Source organism: Diabrotica virgifera, chromosome 4 (genome assembly GCF_917563875.1).
Source record: "Diabrotica virgifera virgifera chromosome 4, PGI_DIABVI_V3a".
NCBI lineage: Eukaryota > Metazoa > Arthropoda > Insecta > Coleoptera > Chrysomelidae > Diabrotica > Diabrotica virgifera.
In genome coordinates, this window is record NC_065446.1 from 27,451,554 (window position 1) to 27,472,991 (window position 21,438).

The window sequence follows — 21,438 nt, forward strand, 5'->3', positions numbered from 1 at the left end:
AAGCTAACCCCCCTCCCCCCAGAGGAAAATTCTAGGTACGCCACTGGTTAAGAACCCATTTTTAAATTTACCTATTTGACGCATTACTAACTATTTGACGCATAAATATTACCTGCGATAATAAGATTTTTTAACTAATACTTGAAATTATTTCGACTGTTGACTACGCTGTCGTGAAAGTGTTTGCGGAAGGACAGGCTTACGTTGCATTGAGCCGAGTGCGATCCTTAGACGGCTTGCGCATCGAAGAACTGCATTGCGAGAAATTAACAGGGTCTACACCGTGCAATAGTAAAGCATTAGAAGAGGCGGAAAGACTAGGAAAGCTGTAATAGGTGTAAATAATGGGTGCGTTCGGACGACCACAGCGGCTGGACAGCTGAGCCAGCAGTAGCTGTCAAACGTCACCGCTGGAAGTCAGCCGCTGAGAGATTTACTAAGCTTTCCCTTCAGCGCTCGATACGACCACTCAGCCGATTTGTGCTGACAGTCAGCCGCTGTGGTCGTCCGAACACATGATTTTGATTTAAGAAATGTATGAACAAATTACAGAAAATGTACAATGTATCAAATGTTGAAATAAATGCAAAAAATGTGTCTATCATATACATACTTTTGTTAAACATGACAATATATTTTAATGTTTAAAAAGTGTAAGACTAAAAAGTAAAAAATAAAAAAATATGAAAAATTTTTTTTAAGAAACACTTCTCTTTAGTTACGAGTGACTAAAATTAAAAATATAAAAAAATCAACTAAAATGCAAAAAATAAGAAAAATTCAAATTCGAAGGATTATTCGAAAAAAACTGTTATGACAGATTAAATATACAAAAATCTCACACATTCGTTAAAAAATTGAATACATTCGTTAAAGAAAAGCATGAAGCGCGAAAAGTATCTATCCTCAAACCGTTTATTCGATTGTGTGTTAGATTTTTTCAATTTTTTAACGAATGTGTGAGATTTTTGTATATTTAATGTGTCTTACAGTTTTTTTCGAATAATCCTTCGAGTTTGATTTTTTTTTATTTTGTGCCTTTTAGTTGATGTTTTTTATAATGTTTTTAATTTTAGTCACTCGTAACTAAAGAAAAGCGTTACTTAAAAATTTTGTTTCATATTTTTTTATTACTTTTTGTCATCCTAACTGTCGTTTTGAGTGCAGGAAATCAGTAATGAGGAACTTTAAAGATAGAAAAAAAAGCGTAGAAAAAAATATTTATTATAACTTATACATTATTAATATTATAAAAAATCTACAGCTAAAGTATATTAAATAAAAAAATTATAAAACTTGTTTTTAGATTTACTTCTTAGTCTCTATTTCGGACAATTCGTATTAATGTTCTTCCCATGACAACAATCAATCCATCATCTTGAAGGTCTCTAAGGGCATCTTCATACTGTTCTCTGGTTATCATCTACAAAAATGAAAGTAATGATGAAAATGAACAATATATTTCAGCAATAAAATATCCATTTTTTGTCGGCATGATCGCTAAATCCTACTACCCTAGGTGTGAAATTAGATCTAGGCTAGTGCAGGTCCAAGAAGGATGTCCAAGGTGTTACGTAACAGACAGTGGCGTAGCGTGAGTGTCGGCCGCCCGGGGCGGAAGACAATTTTGACGCCCTCTTATTTATGTATTTTAATTTATTGTGTACTATACATTACATACATTAATTATAGAGAACTTTTCGGCGAGAACAGTCATCATTATTTTGCATTATACAGGTTGGATTTTAAATAAAAAAGTTTACATAAGTTTTACAATCACGTTTATTAATACAAAAATTCTTTTACTTTAACCAATTAGATACATTTATATAACTTAGGTACCTATCACTTAACCCGCCATTACACGCGCTATGAGGGAATCCCTCACCATATTTGTTTATAACCAATGAAATTGTGTAAACTAATACGATAACCTTAAGCACCCAGGAATGCCTTTAGCATGGTTCATGAGAGGGTATGAAAAAGTTATAGAATATTTCAGGCGGTCAGTGTGCTGTGTGATAGTTGAAAGAAGAGACATCCCTCTTCAAGTGAGGGAATTCCTCACTGCGCGTGCAATCACGGTGAAATCACGTTTCTGTTATCTTAAAGAAACTTTTAGGTTTTTATTTAATATTTAGGTAGGTTTAATTAAAATATTATTGTTTGGATTAGGTTAGGAACAGTGGCACACCGAGCGGGCGGTTTGGGGGTTAAACTCCCACCAAGAGCATATAGAAATATATATATAAAAGAAAGTAGGAAAATGTAACTTTTCTATCACATATAAAAGAAAGTAGGAAAATGTAACTTTTCTATCACAAAAAATACAAAAAACTTTCGGTGCCCAAGCTAACCCCCCTCCCCCCAGAGGAAAATTCTAGGTACGCCACTGGTTAAGAACCCATTTTTAAATTTACCTATTTGACGCATTACTAACTATTTGACGCATAAATATTACCTGCGATAATAAGATTTTTTAACTAATACTTGAAATTATTTCGACTGTTGACTACGCTGTCGTGAAAGTGTTTGCGGAAGGACAGGCTTACGTTGCATTGAGCCGAGTGCGATCCTTAGACGGCTTGCGCATCGAAGAACTGCATTGCGAGAAATTAACAGGGTCTACACCGTGCAATAGTAAAGCATTAGAAGAGGCGGAAAGACTAGGAAAGCTGTAATAGGTGTAAATAATGGGTGCGTTCGGACGACCACAGCGGCTGGACAGCTGAGCCAGCAGTAGCTGTCAAACGTCACCGCTGGAAGTCAGCCGCTGAGAGATTTACTAAGCTTTCCCTTCAGCGCTCGATACGACCACTCAGCCGATTTGTGCTGACAGTCAGCCGCTGTGGTCGTCCGAACACATGATTTTGATTTAAGAAATGTATGAACAAATTACAGAAAATGTACAATGTATCAAATGTTGAAATAAATGCAAAAAATGTGTCTATCATATACATACTTTTGTTAAACATGACAATATATTTTAATGTTTAAAAAGTGTAAGACTAAAAAGTAAAAAATAAAAAAATATGAAAAATTTTTTTTAAGAAACACTTCTCTTTAGTTACGAGTGACTAAAATTAAAAATATAAAAAAATCAACTAAAATGCAAAAAATAAGAAAAATTCAAATTCGAAGGATTATTCGAAAAAAACTGTTATGACAGATTAAATATACAAAAATCTCACACATTCGTTAAAAAATTGAATACATTCGTTAAAGAAAAGCATGAAGCGCGAAAAGTATCTATCCTCAAACCGTTTATTCGATTGTGTGTTAGATTTTTTCAATTTTTTAACGAATGTGTGAGATTTTTGTATATTTAATGTGTCTTACAGTTTTTTTCGAATAATCCTTCGAGTTTGATTTTTTTTTATTTTGTGCCTTTTAGTTGATGTTTTTTATAATGTTTTTAATTTTAGTCACTCGTAACTAAAGAAAAGCGTTACTTAAAAATTTTGTTTCATATTTTTTTATTACTTTTTGTCATCCTAACTGTCGTTTTGAGTGCAGGAAATCAGTAATGAGGAACTTTAAAGATAGAAAAAAAAGCGTAGAAAAAAATATTTATTATAACTTATACATTATTAATATTATAAAAAATCTACAGCTAAAGTATATTAAATAAAAAAATTATAAAACTTGTTTTTAGATTTACTTCTTAGTCTCTATTTCGGACAATTCGTATTAATGTTCTTCCCATGACAACAATCAATCCATCATCTTGAAGGTCTCTAAGGGCATCTTCATACTGTTCTCTGGTTATCATCTACAAAAATGAAAGTAATGATGAAAATGAACAATATATTTCAGCAATAAAATATCCATTTTTTGTCGGCATGATCGCTAAATCCTACTACCCTAGGTGTGAAATTAGATCTAGGCTAGTGCAGGTCCAAGAAGGATGTCCAAGGTGTTACGTAACAGACAGTGGCGTAGCGTGAGTGTCGGCCGCCCGGGGCGGAAGACAATTTTGACGCCCTCTTATTTATGTATTTTAATTTATTGTGTACTATACATTACATACATTAATTATAGAGAACTTTTCGGCGAGAACAGTCATCATTATTTTGCATTATACAGGTTGGATTTTAAATAAAAAAGTTTACATAAGTTTTACAATCACGTTTATTAATACAAAAATTCTTTTACTTTAACCAATTAGATACATTTATATAACTTAGGTACCTATCACTTAACCCGCCATTACACGCGCTATGAGGGAATCCCTCACCATATTTGTTTATAACCAATGAAATTGTGTAAACTAATACGATAACCTTAAGCACCCAGGAATGCCTTTAGCATGGTTCATGAGAGGGTATGAAAAAGTTATAGAATATTTCAGGCGGTCAGTGTGCTGTGTGATAGTTGAAAGAAGAGACATCCCTCTTCAAGTGAGGGAATTCCTCACTGCGCGTGCAATCACGGTGAAATCACGTTTCTGTTATCTTAAAGAAACTTTTAGGTTTTTATTTAATATTTAGGTAGGTTTAATTAAAATATTATTGTTTGGATTAGGTTAGGAACAGTGGCACACCGAGCGGGCGGTTTGGGGGTTAAACTCCCACCAAGAGCATATAGAAATATATATATAAAAGAAAGTAGGAAAATGTAACTTTTCTATCACATATAAAAGAAAGTAGGAAAATGTAACTTTTCTATCACAAAAAATACAAAAAACTTTCGGTGCCCAAGCTAACCCCCCTCCCCCCAGAGGAAAATTCTAGGTACGCCACTGGTTAAGAACCCATTTTTAAATTTACCTATTCTAATTGGGAAATAAGCCACAATTTAACTTGAAAAATTGATTTTATTGACGTTTCGCATTCCACCTCGGACGTCGTTATCAAAATACAAAATATTAATAGTTAATTACATAAATACCACAAAGAAATAGCTTCAGAACAGTTGTTAATTTTAATTTGTATTTTTAGTAAAATGAATTCGCGTAAAGAACGTTAATTTCTTCAGTGGCTTGCTGAAATTGAAAATTAAGAAAACTTGCTTTTGATCTATGTATATTATTTTTACTTTTGTTTTGTTAAATTAATAAAAAAATTGGTTTACGATACTTTCTATAATATGTGAGTACAACCCATTTTATATTTATACATGTTGACATTCATTCTTCCTCGAAATAAGTCGAACTTATGTAGGTGAGGGCGACGCTCATACGCGTGCAACCACGTCACAATAGAAGACGCGTGTAACGGCGGGTTAAGGTTAGGTACACCTTAATGATAGACAAAATTAAATAAAATCAATTTTTAATTAGAACTAGACTAGAACGATACTATAATGTTATATTTTTATGTATCTTTATTGAAAAGTAATACGAGTGTTTGTTAAAATTAAAAACAAAACTTCCGTCTTCAATTAAAAATTTATACGTCTACTTTTTTAAGAGCAGTCTTTTATTGCACCGTCAATGTCTATCGCATCACACACCTTTTGCTCAATAGACAAAATAGCCAAATTAGTTAGTCTTAGAGTACTCATTGTCGATCTTATAATTTTTAATCAATTTCAATTTTGAAAATCTCCTCTCACAGCTGGCATTGCTTATAGCAACTGTGAAAAATATTCGGAATATTATTAAAATATTGGGCAGAGTATCTTCCAGCTTGGATTTAACAATAAATTTAAATAATTCAAGTGAGTCTGCATTAATCAATTTCGTTGCCTGTAGCAGCAACGAAAGTCCGCAGTCGAAGTTTTTATAGCTTGAAATTCTGCTCATCAATTTCGTCAGATGCGTAGTCTACATTTATACATTCAGTGTTGTCTGGATCTAATAATATAGCCAGCGTTAGATAAACAAACTTATTCGTTAAATTATGTAGCTGTTGAAAACGCTCACGAATTTCTACAATAACTCTATCTAACGAAGAAAACAGATTTCGTCTCAACTCATTTTCACAAGACAAGTTAGCACCTCTAGTTCCGTCATCAAAAATATGCTTTCTTGTTATGCGCCTCCGAGGTATTACGGAAATTCCAAGTTCTTCACACATATTTTTGCATATCCTACAGCGCCATTTGCCCATTCCTCTCTTTTCTCTGTCAATATCATCTGCAAAGCATTTACTTTCTGAGCGCACAATATTATGTCAAGTGCCCTTGTTTGTAAATATTTTTGTGCATCATTCACTTCATGTAGCACCGGTTGCCATAGGCCCAAAAAACAAAGAAAGGAAAATGATTGCATCGAAACTAGTAAAGCACCTGCATTTGTCCTAGTGTTTAAGCTTTCACCTGCCTCTGTAAGTTTTTCCAAAGTGACGAGAATGTCTTTGTAATGATCCCATGTCACATTTACGGCATCGCCTCTTGCACTCCACCGCGTGTTTTGAATCCTTCTTTTGCCTGCAGCTGCTATCAGAACTGCCCAACGATGTGTCGATGAGAAAAAAATAAGAATAGCAACGTTCTAAATTGCCGAAAAAAGTTGTGCTGATTGATAGTCATAAACGTGGAATTCCCACAAGTCAGAATAGACGTTGTTGCCAATCGCTACAAAATATCATTCAAAGAAAAGGAATTGCCCCGAATTCGTCACAAAATAAGTAATGAAAAATTCCGTGCTCCTTTCAATCGGTTCGAATTTGTAGTTGCGATAAAAATATAAAATAGTTCAAATATTTACAAAATATTTTTATTATTTATTGTTAAATTTTGCCGCCCCCTAAAAAGTGCCGCCCGGGGCGAGCCGCCCCCATTACGCTACGCCACTGGTAACAGAAACCTAAAATTGGCATTGAGGATCTGCCTACTTCGCTGCTAGGTATTCTCGGTCTTACTTTACGGTGTCGAGTCCTGGACTGTGAATAAAATCGATCTAAATTGCCTTGAGGCTTTCGAAATGTAGTGCTATAGAAGAATTCTAAAAGTTTCCTGGGTGGAGAAGATTCGAAACTCCACAATGGTAGAACGTCTCAGCAAGACTGAGATTATAAAAAGCATCAAAGAGAAAGCTAGAGTATTTCGGACATGTAATGAGAGGTCCGAAATATGGGTTGCTGCAAAATATTATGCAAGGAAAAATAGCAAGCAAACGCAGTCCAGACGAAGAAGAACCTCATGGTTAACCTTCGGATGACCAAGCAGGGGAAATTGTGACCCCAGAGTATGTTTTTCTTTAATAAATTCAAAAGTATTTTCAATTTTTAACTCATTATTTTTTTATTTGACTTTAATATCATTCTGGATATCCTCATATTTTGAAGTAAAAAAAAATCCCTATATTTTATGAATAAAAAATATATATTGAAGTTGATGTTTAGTAAAATACCGTCTATTATGTGTAATTCCAAGTAGTTTTACGCTAATGACGTCGACTTTGCAAAGTAACAAAACACTTTCAACATACACACTACACATGACACTAATACTCATGTTGTGACTGGCTAAAGTCCATGCCATAAAAAAATTTTTAAAAAAATAAAAAAAACCTTAATTTTTTTGTTAATTGCCATTTTTGACCTGGGGTCATTTTTCCCTCCCTTGGTCATCCGTGTAACAAAAAAGGTTGGTAATCGGAAGGTTAAAGAATTTGTGAGATTGGTATTGTGTTGATACAAGCATGCTATTTAGGGTGGCAGTGAATAAAATTGGGATAGCTATGATGGTAACCAACGTTCTGAAAGGACATGGTACATGAAGAAGAGGATGGTCACTAGAACTGATATCAAAACAGACATATCGTCGGCTTAGGAACACACAAACCTAACTACATTTCAGGTAAGGGCGGACTATGATATTATCATAGGAAGTTCGCCCTTACCTGAAATGTAGTTAGGTTTGTGTGTCCCTAAGCCGACGATATGTACATACCAAGAAAATATTTAAAATTTTGGATATTATTTGGATGATATAATAAGAATCATACTTACCAAAGTAGAATTCTCTTTTAATTCTGAAAACAGCTTAGGATAACTGTATGTAGGTACCTGCCCTTTACTTTCAATGAGTTCCTTAACCGTCTGTGCTAATTCAAGTCTGCGTTTTCTAGCAGCACTGCTTAAACCAGTTGTAAGAATACCAACATCGATTTTACCTGAGAGAGGATCTGTTGCGGATTGTTTAAGAGCTTCACGATGTAACCTGTAAAATAAATTGGTATATACAAAATAATTTCTATATGTTTAATCTATTTTCATAGTAGAATAAATAATGATAAGCACTGGATGAAACAAACGAATTTGGATTTGGAAAACTTAGTTAGATACTTAAGAACTGCAAAATACCCCAATACTTGAGGAGCAAAGTGTTCAACCAGTGCATCCTTACTATCATGACATAATATGGATATGGTTCTTTTCATGAGCATTTTTCAGTGCGTCACAGTTTTTCGATTTCTCTCTAACGCATTAAATTGTATGTGACAGAAAAAAACGCACGTCGCTGATTCGTCGGTGACATTTATAACATTTAATCTAGTTGTCAATAGATGGCGCTAATAATATAATATTAAATAATATTATATTATTCTATATAAAAAAAATTTAATCTGTACAATTTATAAGACTATACAAATCAAAGAAAATACCATTTTATAAATGCAATAAACAAAATTGATTTGTCTTTATACCAAATTGCAAATAAAATGTGACAACTGTCAGATTTAACTAAAATGTCATGTTAGAATAAATGTCATAAATGTGTATTTATCACGGACTAACCTTTTTTTCTATCATTTGTGACGCACTGAAAAATGCTCATGAAAAGAACCATATCAAACCTGGACCCTAACCAAGGCAAATATGAATAAACTAGCCACAACAGAAAGAGCAATGTTAGGTATATGACTGACATAAAAAGAGGAACAACTGGGTAAGATCAAAAACAAAAGTCGAGGGCATAACAATAGAAGTTGCCAAACTTAAATGGAACTTCGTAGGCACACTGCTAGACAAAAAGACCAACATTAGAATGCAACAATACAACACTGGAGACATTGCGAAAGTAATCGACTGAGAAGACCACAGATGAAGTGGGTTGATGATTTAGCCGGAACAAATTGGAAATATGTTGCTCAGGATAGAGACCGATGGGAGGAGTTGGAAGAGGCCTATGTCCAAAAGTGGACGATAGAATGCTAAGAAGAAGAAGAAGCAAACGAAGGTATACAAATCAATGGAGAATTGACATGCGAAGAATGGTCGAGCAAGTGATATAAGCGCCAAAATAAATTTTGTTTTTTTTTTCAATCAATATGATCATGTTTCTGTGTCAATATTCCCCTATGAGGTCTACATGCTAACTTCATTCTAGTAGTTGCAAACGAAGCCCAAAGTTGGAGCCGCATGTAAGTCCGGCATCATGTTCTTTAGTCCAGGAACCGAAGCTTTTCACCTCGCAATTTTTACAGAATGGAACGATTTGCTTGAAAATTTGAAAATAAGTAGTGGATAGTCCAAGTATCAAAATCTATATGATGCCGAAAGGTGCTTTTACCATGGGGGTGTTGCCACCCCATCCCGGGGTGGAAATTTTTTATTATAATTTGACCGCAAAAGTTGGTAAAAACATTTATTCTAAGCAAAAAACGCTCTATACATTTTTTGATAAAATGAATAGTTTTCGATTTATTCGCTATCGAAAGTGTTAGTTTTAGATCGAAAAAATCAATGTTTTTCGATAATATTTACGATTCACTCAATTTTTGCCGTAGAAAAAATTTTTTAAACCAACTTCTTGGGAATTAAATAACCTACAATTTCATATTTAAACATTTTTTCGTATTTCTGATGCTAATCTTTCTATTCTGAAGAAAATGGCATTTTTTACAAAACTACAAAAATTCGTTATTCAATTTAACTCCTGTTTTTTAAAAACTAATAATTCTAAGCCAGTCAAACTTCTAGAATCTATTAATAATACATAAATAAATTAAAATGAATAAGGCCAATGACTAAAAACACCGTTAACTTACATTGTTATGCTTCCAGTTGGATTTCTCCTTTTTTTTTCTCAAAAAAATATATTGATTTTTTAACCGTAACTTTTTTATTTTTTATCTTAGAAAGTTTGGTAAAAAGAATTTTGTAGATTTTTACAAGATCTATAATCCTATTAATATTAAATATTTTTAAAATCCTCAGTCGCGAAAAGAGGTGACTTTGAAAGGGTTGGTAAAGGTGGTTTTTGCATGCTATTACAAGTTTTAATTGTCAATAGCTCACTCAATTTTTGCCGTAGAAAAAATTTTTGCAAACCAAGTTCTTGGGAATTAAATAAGCTACAATTTCATATTTAAACATTTTTTCGTATATCTGATGATAATCTTTCTATTTTGAAGATAAAGCCATTTTTTTCCAAACTACAAAAATTCGTTATTCGCTTTTAACTCCATTTTTTTTTTAAACTAATCATTCGAAGTCTATCAAACTTTTAGAACCTATTAATACTACATAAATAAAAAGATCAAATAAGGTCAATGACTAATTTTAATTGGGGTGGTGATTAGGAGGTTGCTTCCGATCACTTTTTCGCTAAAAAAATAGGGACTGACATTCTTTTCATTATAAGTCACTTAATTTTTAAGCTATAGACTTTTTTTATTTCTGAAGATAGATATTTTTAAATACTTTAAATTAGTTTCAACAAGTTATCCTCGAAAAATGCATAGTTTTCCCGTCTTTTGACTTTGAAACTACAATATTTATCATTTGCCGAAGAAGAGCTATTGGTAATAAAACAAAATGGATGCTGGTGAGCAAAACTCAAAAACGTGCCAGACAATTGAAAATAAAAAACCAATTAATTCAACACGAAGACTCATAATGTATACCTTGGAACAGTCGTTAACTCGAAATGGGATCAAACAACCGAAATATCTAGAGTAAAAAAGTACAGAGCAGCATTTGACAACATGAGAAATATATTCACCCATTGCGATATATCTCTCCCACTTAAAATACAGCTGCTAAAATGTTATGTACATATTTCCAGTTTTACTGTATGGCGCAGAGGCCTGGACAATAACGGAAACATTATTAAAAAAGCTGTAGGTATTCGAAATGTTGGCGTACCGACGTATTGCGTCCAATGGGAAAACAAAAAAAAATCTCTTTCACAATTAAGAAACGGAAACTTTAATACCTCGGTCATATTACGAGACATGATAAATATCGTATACTGCAACTGATATGCAGGGTAAAATAGAGAGCAAACTAGGACTCGGAAGAAGAAGACACTCATGGCTTCAAAACTTACGCCAATGATTTGGACTAACACGATCAAGTTATTTAGAAACGTAGCAAACAAAATTAGAATTGCTATGATGATAACCAACGTCTGCAATGGACAAGACACATGAAGCAGAAGAAGTAGAATAATTAAGCAACGGAAATCAAATTATGCTATTTTGAATGACCATTCTTATATCCTTTTAATGTTGAGGCCTGGCAAAGTTGAACAACAAACAATCATGTTGCAATCAGTAAATAAAGAGAGCGAAAAAATTTACCTGTCAGCTTCTTCAACATCTTCCACTTCTACTTTTTCAGAAAATCTGACCTTGGCGTGAGCTTCTGAAAGGCGGATCAACGATTCCAATTGTCTGGGATATGCCGATATCTGGCCTCTTCCAGAACCAATTTTCCTCATGTCTACGTAGCACTGAATCAACTTCTGGGAGGCTTCATCGCTTAATTTGGGATTTATATGTTCTTTAGCATAAGATATGTAATCTCTTAAAATTGACATGTCCTAAAATGAAACATAGATTAAAACGTTGATTACTAGTAGTTAGAAACGTAATTGATTATGATACACCCTTTAAAATAGTGTTTTAAAAAGGTTTTTCTTAACACGTTCGATGCGTATGTCGCTCATGGGCGACATTCGGTTTCCCTTTCCAGTGCGGATGTCGGCGATGAGCGACATGAGCTCACTTACATTACATTACAAAAATTATTTCAGGTTCTGGGATAAGTACTTAAAAAATATACGCAGCGAACGTGTTAAATTATTAGTCTTTATTTTAATTTATTACATTCACAATTTATATCAAAACATATAGCCCAATAAATGACCGTTTTGGGGTGTAATTTTCAGGGGCAACTCCGAATTGCATGAAAATTTGGATTTAGGTTCTACTTACCCTCCACTTCAAAGTTGAATTTGTGCCGTTGGTTGCTTTTACTTGCGGGTGACAGTAATCCCTTCTCGGGGGTGAAAAAACGCGTGTTTAAAATAAGCCCGGAATTGGATAAATTGACTGATTATAAGCAACTTTCGTTCTATAGAGTTTTTTATGTAAGTCAGCACTTTTCGAGTTATTTGCGATTGAAAATGTTTATTTTTCGACAAAAAAACTACGTTCTCAGGCGGTTTTTCGCAAATAACTTAAAAAGTATATTATTAAAAAGTATAAAAAGTATAATATTTTATCGAAAAAAATATTCTTATCAAAAGTGTAGCTGATAAAAAAGGTGTCGCGAAAAAAGGTCGCCAACAATTGGTCGAGCGAAAAAATGTCGCGCACATTTGAGCGCGTATCAAAAGGTCGCCGGCGAAAAAACAGCGCCGACGAAATAAGGTCGCGTGCAATTGATCGCGCGAAAAAAGATCGCGTCATGTTTTACATTATTAAAACCATTCAATTGGTTTTCAAAAAGGTTCTAAAGAAATTCTATTTGCATACTTTAACTTTATGCATTATGAGCCGATTAGTCTTGGAATTCCATCTAATTACTTTTTAATGTATTGTGGATGTATAAGAAGATGGGAAAAATAACGTATATCTAAATACTTTTTAATGTATTTTGGATGTGTAGGAAGATGGGAAATATAGGAGAATGGGAAATTATTTCATATGGTATTTTCAGGTTATTCAAGTGAATATACTTGAAAATTGAACAATTTTTAACATGAAGAAAGTATTTTTTTTGTTCTACGTGAATAATTTTAATATATGGATCTAAATTCAGAAAGGTACTTTCCTTCACACTTTTTACAGGCTTAGGACTGTCAGCAAAAAACTGGCGTGTTTAAAAGTGTTTGCTCTTCCTAATCGGATATCGTTAAAAATGTACAGTAATAATAGTTCTATTTACAGTATATATTACATACAAACGAATACCAGGTACCAGTTTACCTATTTTTGGTATTTTCAGAGACCGGTAATTAGCATAATTGGTTCTTAGTAGAAAGTCGTTATGCAGATTAGTGAAGAATAAGTAGTTTAGATAAGGGCACCTTATTGTGTAGGTATTTATTAGGAATTCCATGAAGTCATTACGATAAGACATTATTGGAAATGCTAAAATAAATATTGTACAAAAGTTCTTTGTCTAATTGTGCGTTATTCACTAATGTGGTAATTATTATTCCATATTCGTGAAACGTACTTTTATTACTTTTTAATGTATTTTGGATGTATAAGAAGATGGGAAAAATATCGTATATCTCATTATTCATTAGCTTGTCGATTTGTCAAGATGGTCTTAACTTACGTAAAGAGTCAAAAAGGTGCCAATATGTTGGTGTATAATGGATATATCCATAGAAAGGAAAAAACGATTGATCAAAAGACAATTTGGAAGTGCGCTCAGTACAATAAGCATAAATGTACCGGGAGAGTTCACACAGTGGGAGATAAGTAGTGAAAAGTATAAGTCACAACCACGTTGCCGATGCGTCAATATTAGAAGCAAAAAAGGCTTGTAACAGAATGAAAGAACTGGCTCATCAAGTTGAACTAACAACATAAGGAATCATAGCTACCGTTTCACAAGAAGTGTCTGTGGGTGCAACTGGGCAGCTACCTTCTATTTCATCCCTAAAGCGAACTATTCAGAACACACGCCAAAGAGTGGAAGCTATTCCGGCAAATCCAAGAAGCTTAACAGAGCTTATTATTCCGGAAGAATACACCAGAAACAATAACGGCGAACCGTTTCTTTTATTTGACAGTGGTCCAAACGAACAGAGAATTTTAATATTTTCCACTGAAAGAAATTTAACTTTTTTTTTTTTTTTTTTTTTTTTTTATTTATTAAACACCAATAAGATGCTTAAGAACATTACAATCTGATCAAATAATGTGATCAATGAGCAACTTATTTCTAACCTAAATTACTACTAAAAAACTTCAGACTAAGGACAAACTCGATAGTACCCCCTAGGTTCTGTTAATATATTGCACAAATTTTAACTTGTACCATCACTTGCACCGTGCACTATTTTTCACTTAACTAACTCGAAGGGTTTCTTCCTCTTGAGTCTTCTAGCTAGATCCGTGTTGTCGAGGAGCTGGATGGCCTCAACATTGACGTGTTGAAGAAGTCGTTGTTCGTGACTCTTGGCAAATTTTTCTATGGTCTTGTTAACAGTATCCATGTCTAGGTCCCTATGGAGATCACTGTTCCTATAGTACCATGGAGCGTTGACAATGCTCCTTAGCACTTTGTTTTGGAATCGTTGAATGATAATTAAATTTGTATTACTAGCGCAGCCCCATAGTTGGATGCCATATGTCCATATAGGTTTTATAATCTGTTTATACAAAAGTATTTTATTGTAGATTGAGAGAGTGGATTGTCTTCCCAATAGCCAATACATTTTTTTATACTTCATGTTAAGCTGTTCTCGTTTCTTTTTAACATGGGCCTTCCAGCGTAGCCTAGCGTCTAGTGTAATACCCAAATACTTTGCGGTGTCGGCATATGGTATCTGAGTATTATTTAAGTTAACAGGAATGTATTGATTTTTCTTGTTTGTAAAATTTATATGCACTGACTTCATTTCGTTTAATTTAATTCGCCAGCGTTTAGTCCACTCGTTAAGTCTGTTAAGAGATATTTGTAATTTTCTTGCTGCTTCTTCATGGTCTTCACCTACGGCTAAGACGGCAGTGTCATCAGCAAAGGTAGCTATTGTATTATGTTGTACTTCAGGGATATCACTAGTGTATAATAGGTATAGGACCGGTCCTATCACACTACCTTGTGGTACTCCTGCATTGATTTCCTTTAGTTCCGAGTAGGCTTCTTCTTGCTTAACCCTAAAAACTCTCTCTGATATATAAGATTCCAATAATTCTCTGTATTGTCTTGGCAAAATCCTGCTTAATTTGTACTTAAGTCCTTCGTGCCATACCTTATCAAAAGCTTGCGCTACGTCGAGGAAGACAGCTGAGCAAACTTTCTTTCCTTCTAGCGACCTCTCTATTATATCCGTTATTCTATGGACTTGGTCGATAGTTGAATGACTTTCTCGAAACCCAAACTGGTGTGATGGAATTAGAGCCTTAGCATCTATGAGAGGTTTCAACCTTTTCAGCAAAAGCTTCTCGTACAGCTTTGAAATTACGGGTAGCAATGAAATCGGTCTGTACGATGATACTGTATTTGGTTGTTTTCCAGGTTTAAGGATCATTATGACCTCAGCCACTTTCCATATCTTGGGAATATATCTTAATCTGAACGAGGCATTTATGAGATATGTCAGTTTTACTATGGCTTTTCTAGGAAGTTGTTTTAAGATTTCCCCAGTAATTAAGTCAAACCCAGGTGCTTTCCTGGGATTGATGTTTGATTTAATTTCGTCGGCCACTTCTTTTGGGGTGACTAGTTTAATTTCACCTTCTTCCTGTGTGGCATTTTCCCATTGCAGTGTGTTATCACCTTCATTTGGCTGGAATGTTTCCTCGAGATATTCAGCAAATTTATTAGCCTTCTCTAAATTGCTTTTTGCCCAGCTTCCATCTGTATTTCTTAGTGGGGAATTTTGCATTATCGGTCGTTTTAATTTCTTAGTGGCTCTCCAGAGGGAATAATCAGTTGTGCTATCATTTGTCAATTCTCTTAGATAGTTACTAATTGATTCGTTTTTATTTTTTTTAATTTCTCTTTTAAGCTGTTGTGTAGCATTATTTAGTTTTGTTTTATCAGATGGAGCTCTAGAGCGTTGCCAGATCCTTCTGAGTTTTCTTTTTTCTTCGATTAGCTTTCTAATTTCTTTAGGGTAATTATTACCTTTAACTCTATGAATCAGTTCAGGTGAGTTATTCCAAGCGGCTTGTTGAACTTGTTTAACAAAACATTCCGTTTCTTCATCAAGTTCATATCTAGTTTTTAGTGAAACTTTGAGATTGATTGTTTCTTCTAAGTGAAGCTGAAAACTCCGCCAATCTGTTAGTCTATTAGTCAGTTTAGGAGGTGGCTGGCTTTGAATAACAGTATCGCTAACTGTGAGAAGGATGGGTGAATGATCGGAGTTCATGTCCCAAGCTTCTTCAATATGTAAATAATTAACAGAAATATTTCTAGTTATAAAAAAATCAATCAGGTCTGGAATTTTGTTGGAATCAGTAGGCCAATAAGTCGGTTTACCTGTTGAAAGTGTTTCACATTTTAATTGCTTAACTGCCTGCAAGAGTTCCTTCCCCTTTGTTGTAATTATCCTAGAACCCCAATGGGTGTGCTTGGCATTAAAATCACCACCAATTATAAATCTTTTGCCATGTCTATTCAAAAATTCTAGATATTGATCTTTTTTGAGGTTATGTTTTGGTGGAGAGTAGACAGCGGTAACGATAAGCTCAAAAGATTTTGTTTTAACACATACTGAAGTAGCTTGGAACATTTCTGTTTTGTAGCATATTTCTTGATGATGTCTAATTGTTTCTTTTATTATGATAGCACTACCACCTCTGGCTGTATTATCCGGATGTAAGGTATGGTATACTTTAAATCCTTTAAAATGAATGTAGGTTTCATTTGTAAAGTGTGTTTCAGAAATGAGACAAATGTCTATTTTTTCAATGTCTAGGACAGTCTGCAGTTCTTGTTGATGCTGCAGTAGTCCATTTGCATTCCATTCCATTATCCTCAGACTATCTGGCATTAAAATTCTTAGGAATAGCTCCTTTGGTGCTATATTCTAATCTAGTAATACGCTCATCCATTTTGGTCAGTGTTTCCAGTATTTGTTGGAGAGTGCTCTCAATGTTAGAGCTGTGTTTTGGGTTAGTACTTTCAATTTCTATATTACCTCTAGCAGCTTGGCTGTAGGTTTTTTTGTTTTCGTTGGTTTTGTATATCGGATTCTGCTGCTGCACCCTTTGTGGTTGTTTAGGTATTGTAGTTCTCTTATTTCGATTGTCTTTTAACTTCTGCATTTCTTTTGCTACCATGCATCCTCTGTAGTTTGCAGGATGACTTTCTCCACAGTGGACACATTTTGGTTGGGCATTTTTAGGTTTATCACAATCGATAGTCAGGTGCTTTCCGGTACATCTAACACATCGTGGTTGCTTTGCGCAATATTTTTGCGTATGACCAAAAGCTTGGCATTTTTTGCATTGAGGCACGAGTCTGGATTTTCTTAACGGCAAAATCTGAACTCTAACTTGTAATATATCAGAAATTCCGAATATTTTATCGATATTTTCATCGTGTCTGAATGATAACATGAACATATTAAGAGGTTGTTTAGTATTATACTTTAGCTTGGGTGTAGCTTCGATGAGCTTATAGCCACGTCTCCTCATTTCTTGGACAATATTATTAGGCTTTACAGAATGATGTAATCCAGTGGCCATTACTTTAATGGGCCTATTTTGCTTGTTTTCATAGGAATGCCATGAATATTTCTTATCATTTAATGCTGCGGTAAGCAGTTTAAAATCTTCCTCTTTTTGTACATTAATTTTTATAGTTTTGTCGTTGATGACTTTTATTTGAGAATTTTGGTAGCTAAGTACCATAGCATGAAGATCGTTAAAGTTGTTCTCCCCTTCTACTATAATCGGTGGGGGTTTCTCAATTATTTTAGGTTTTTCAGGACTTTTTGTGTTGTTATATTCTTCTCGTGGTGGTGTTAGGGAAGTGTCCATTTTCCTCTTTTTCCTGTTTTTCGCACGAATCCACTCTGTTTCCTGTGCAAGATCATCTTCGTCTGTATGATACTCAACCGTCTGTTTATCGATATTGTTAGACAGTTTTTTCTCGAGAAGTGTATATTTTTCATTTAATTCATCAAACATTTTTTGCATGTTAATTAGCTGGTTTTGTAGTTGACGAGTTGCTTCCAAGGCCTTGTTCTTCTCGGCCTCAGATAATTTCCAACTGCTAAATAGCATTTGTTCATTTTGTGAACGTTGATAGTTTTCTTGAAACAGCACATTATCCTGCTGTAATGATATCGCTTCATTTTGCGATTGGTATAAATCTGGTTGTGGAAACATTTTATTGTGTTTCTACTTGAATTTCCATTTTACACTGAGTCACGAGCACAGTTTTATATGGAATCTCTATTCAGAAATTTTAAATGATTTAACAAAAACAATTAGCAAATAAAAATTAACTACTTACTCAGACTATCGACAATCTGGTAATTTTTTTCATTTCATTGACTGATCACTTTATCACTAATTGGTATTTTATCGCTTTCGATAATGATGTGTCTTATCTATTTCAATTGTTTATTAATAAATTTATTTGCAGCACTGAAAAACTCTTTGTAAACACGGAGAGCCAACACGTCCGTTTTGTTTCGATGCTCGATACAGAATGAAATTTAACTTTGATGGCGAGCTGTGAACACTGGTATGCCGATGGAACATTCACATGTACTCCTCTATTGTTTGGTCAGCTGTATACAATACATGGCGTACAGTATAGCAACGTTATTCCAACTGTTTTTGCTCTACTTCCTAATAAAACTCAGGCAACATACACTCGACTCTTCCATGAATTAAAAACGTTACGACCAGGTTTACGTCCTACAACAATAATGGTGGATTATGAAAAAGCAGCAATTAATGCTTTACAACAAGAGTTTCCTGAAGTCAGAATCCGTGGATGTTTCTTTCATTTCACACAATGTTTGTGGAGAAACATGCAAGGTACAGGACTGCAACAAGTTTATACAGAAGACGCGAATTTTGCTCTACATCTGCGACAATTGGCAGCCCTAGCCTTCGTACCTGGAGTAGATGTTGTTGCAACATTCGGAGAGCTACTGGACAGCGAGTTTTACACTCAAAATGAAAATTTACTAACACCTTTAATAAACTACTTTGAGGATGTATGGATAGGCAGATTGGATCGACGACAACAAAGAAGACCGCCAATGTTTCCAAGGAATCTTTGGAATTGCTTCGAATTTATAGAGGAAGATCTACCGCGTACTAATAATGCTGTCGAAGGTTGGCACAACAGCTTCTCCTCGATATTAAATGCAGCACACCCAAATCTATGGAAGTTTATTACGGGGCTAAAGAAAGAAGAGAGTTTAAATCGATTAAAAGTGGAGCAATACATAGCTGGAAACCAACAACCTCAAAAAAAAATTTATAAAGATACAGCGCGGCGAATAAAAACGATTTGTTTGCAATACGGGAACCGGCCAAATCTAGAATATTTAAGAGGAATTGCCCAAAATTTTCAACTGCAAGTATAAAAAACTAAAAAACAAATAAAAAAAAAATTTAAAAAAAATAAAAAAAAAATAAAAATTAAAAAAACACAAAAAAAAAAAAATAAAAAAAAAAAATTAGAAAAAAATAAAAAAATTAAAATTAAAAAAACTTTTAAACACGCCAGTTACTAACTGCCAGTCCTAAGCCTGGATAAAGTGTGAAGGAAAGTTAAAGTATGCAAATCTGTTATTAATATAAATGTATTCTTTAACTATGATATCTTCAATAAGTACTCACCAGTGACAATGTATTAATGAAATTGTGCCTGTTATATAATTTTTAACCACAATATCATTATTTTATTTGGGAAATTTTATTTTAATAAAGATGGTAGCCCTTAACCTACCCTATCTATATGTAGTATATACCCTGTAAAATATATTAAGCTTATATTAAAACTTACTCTTAAATAACCAAGGGTAAATTTTGCGACACTGCCAAGTCGTGAAATAATACCTCTAGGTACTTTCCCTACAACATTTACAGTTAAAATTACCTTAATTCGACCATTAAATTGGTCGAACATTTTACATGATCAATTTCAAATAGGATTATTTACTTCCAATTATTTTCCTATTATTTAAAGTGGAAAATAAAACTAAAGTCATTTAGAAGTCAATATTGGGTTGACGAAATATTTTTTACCAATAGGTTAAAATGACTAATAAGAAAATATTTAACTGTTTGGGTCATTATTTAACAGCAATCCTTTAGTTCTATTGCATCATCTAAATCTGACCTAAGCCTGGATTAAGTGTGAAGGAAAGTTAAAGTATGCAAATGAAAACATATTTTCTGACGCGATCTTTTTTCGCGCGATCAATTGCACGCGACCTTATTTCGTCGGCGCTGTTTTTTCGCCGGCGACCTTTTGATACGCGCTCAAATGTGCGCGACATTTTTTCGCTCGACCAATTGTTGGCGACCTTTTTTCGTAGATCCGATAAAAAAACTAAAAAACTGATATATCAGTAAAGCCTATAAAACGAGTAAAAGCAAAGTTCTAGCTCATGAAAAATAAGTTCTTATTCGTCTAAATCCAAATCGAATATTTCACCGTGAAATCACCGAAAAATTAAGCAATTTTCGGGAAAAACTTATTAACATTTTAGTGTTTAAAAAAAGCTTTATTTTTATTTTTTTACAAAAGTTTCTAACATCAAAAATAAACGAGTCACGCTGAAAAAAAGATTTTTTGGTAAAAAAAAATCGTGAAAATCTTCCTCTATTTAGCACTCTATAAAATTAATCGTTACCGCTTTACCATTTACTTTAAATGTATGCATATTGTTTATATGATCTGTAAGTTTGACCGGTTTAAAGTGCTTATTTTTGAAAAAAATTGGATTTATAGTAAAGAAATGTTTTCTAAAAATTTCGGAAAAATTATCTTTTTTCAAAATAACTTAAAAAGTATTAGCGATACGAAAAATCTCAAAGCGTAAAAAAATGTAGGTATACATATGCTAGTTTCATTTTGTTTTTCTGTAAGACAAAATATGGTTAAGCTATGACTGTTCAAAGTTTGCATACACTCGTATTTAGTGACTCGTTCAAGCCCTTTCAACTATAACCCTTACAAAAATAAGCACTTTAAACGGGTGAAACTGACAGATCATAATAAAAAATAGATAAGTAAAGAAAAATTGTTTGTAAAGCGGTAACGATTAATTTCATTTGGGGAACTAAACACGGGGAGATTTGATTTTTTTTACCCAAAAAGAAGGGGACCAACTTTATTTTGAGCGTAACTCGCTGATTGTTAATGATAGAAACTTTTGTAAACTATTGAAATAAAGTTTTTGTTAAACACTTTAAAAAAGTTTCAACGGATTTTTCCCGAAAAATGCTTCATTTTTTAGTTACTTCACGATGAAATATTCGATTTGGAATTGGACGAAAAAAATGTATTTTTCATGAGCTACAAATTTGCTTTTGCTGGATCTATAGACTTTATGAATACACAGATCTTTTCGTTTTTTTCTAAGTTACATTTTTGG

The 21,438-nt window shown here is 33.7% G+C and overlaps 1 protein-coding gene across 4 annotated transcripts in view; it reads right to left on the reverse strand.

Annotated features, from left to right (window-relative positions):
* Positions 1 to 21,438, reverse strand: part of LOC114327930 (DNA replication licensing factor MCM4) — a 71,319-nt gene that overhangs the window by 1,141 nt on the left and 48,740 nt on the right. For 2 of the 4 annotated variants that reach the window (XM_050648050.1, XM_050648053.1), the window contains 3 exons: positions 11,477 to 11,718; positions 7,899 to 8,109; positions 3,558 to 3,772 (listed from right to left, as the gene is read on the reverse strand). In XM_050648050.1, the coding sequence (XP_050504007.1) occupies positions 3,665 to 3,772; positions 7,899 to 8,109; positions 11,477 to 11,718 (561 nt within the window). In that variant the 3' untranslated portion in view covers positions 3,558 to 3,664. Of the gene's footprint in view, positions 1 to 1,208; positions 1,424 to 3,557; positions 3,773 to 7,898; positions 8,110 to 11,476; positions 11,719 to 21,438 lie in introns of those variants that run through there. The other 2 variants (XM_050648051.1, XM_050648052.1) reach the window with 2 other exon arrangements.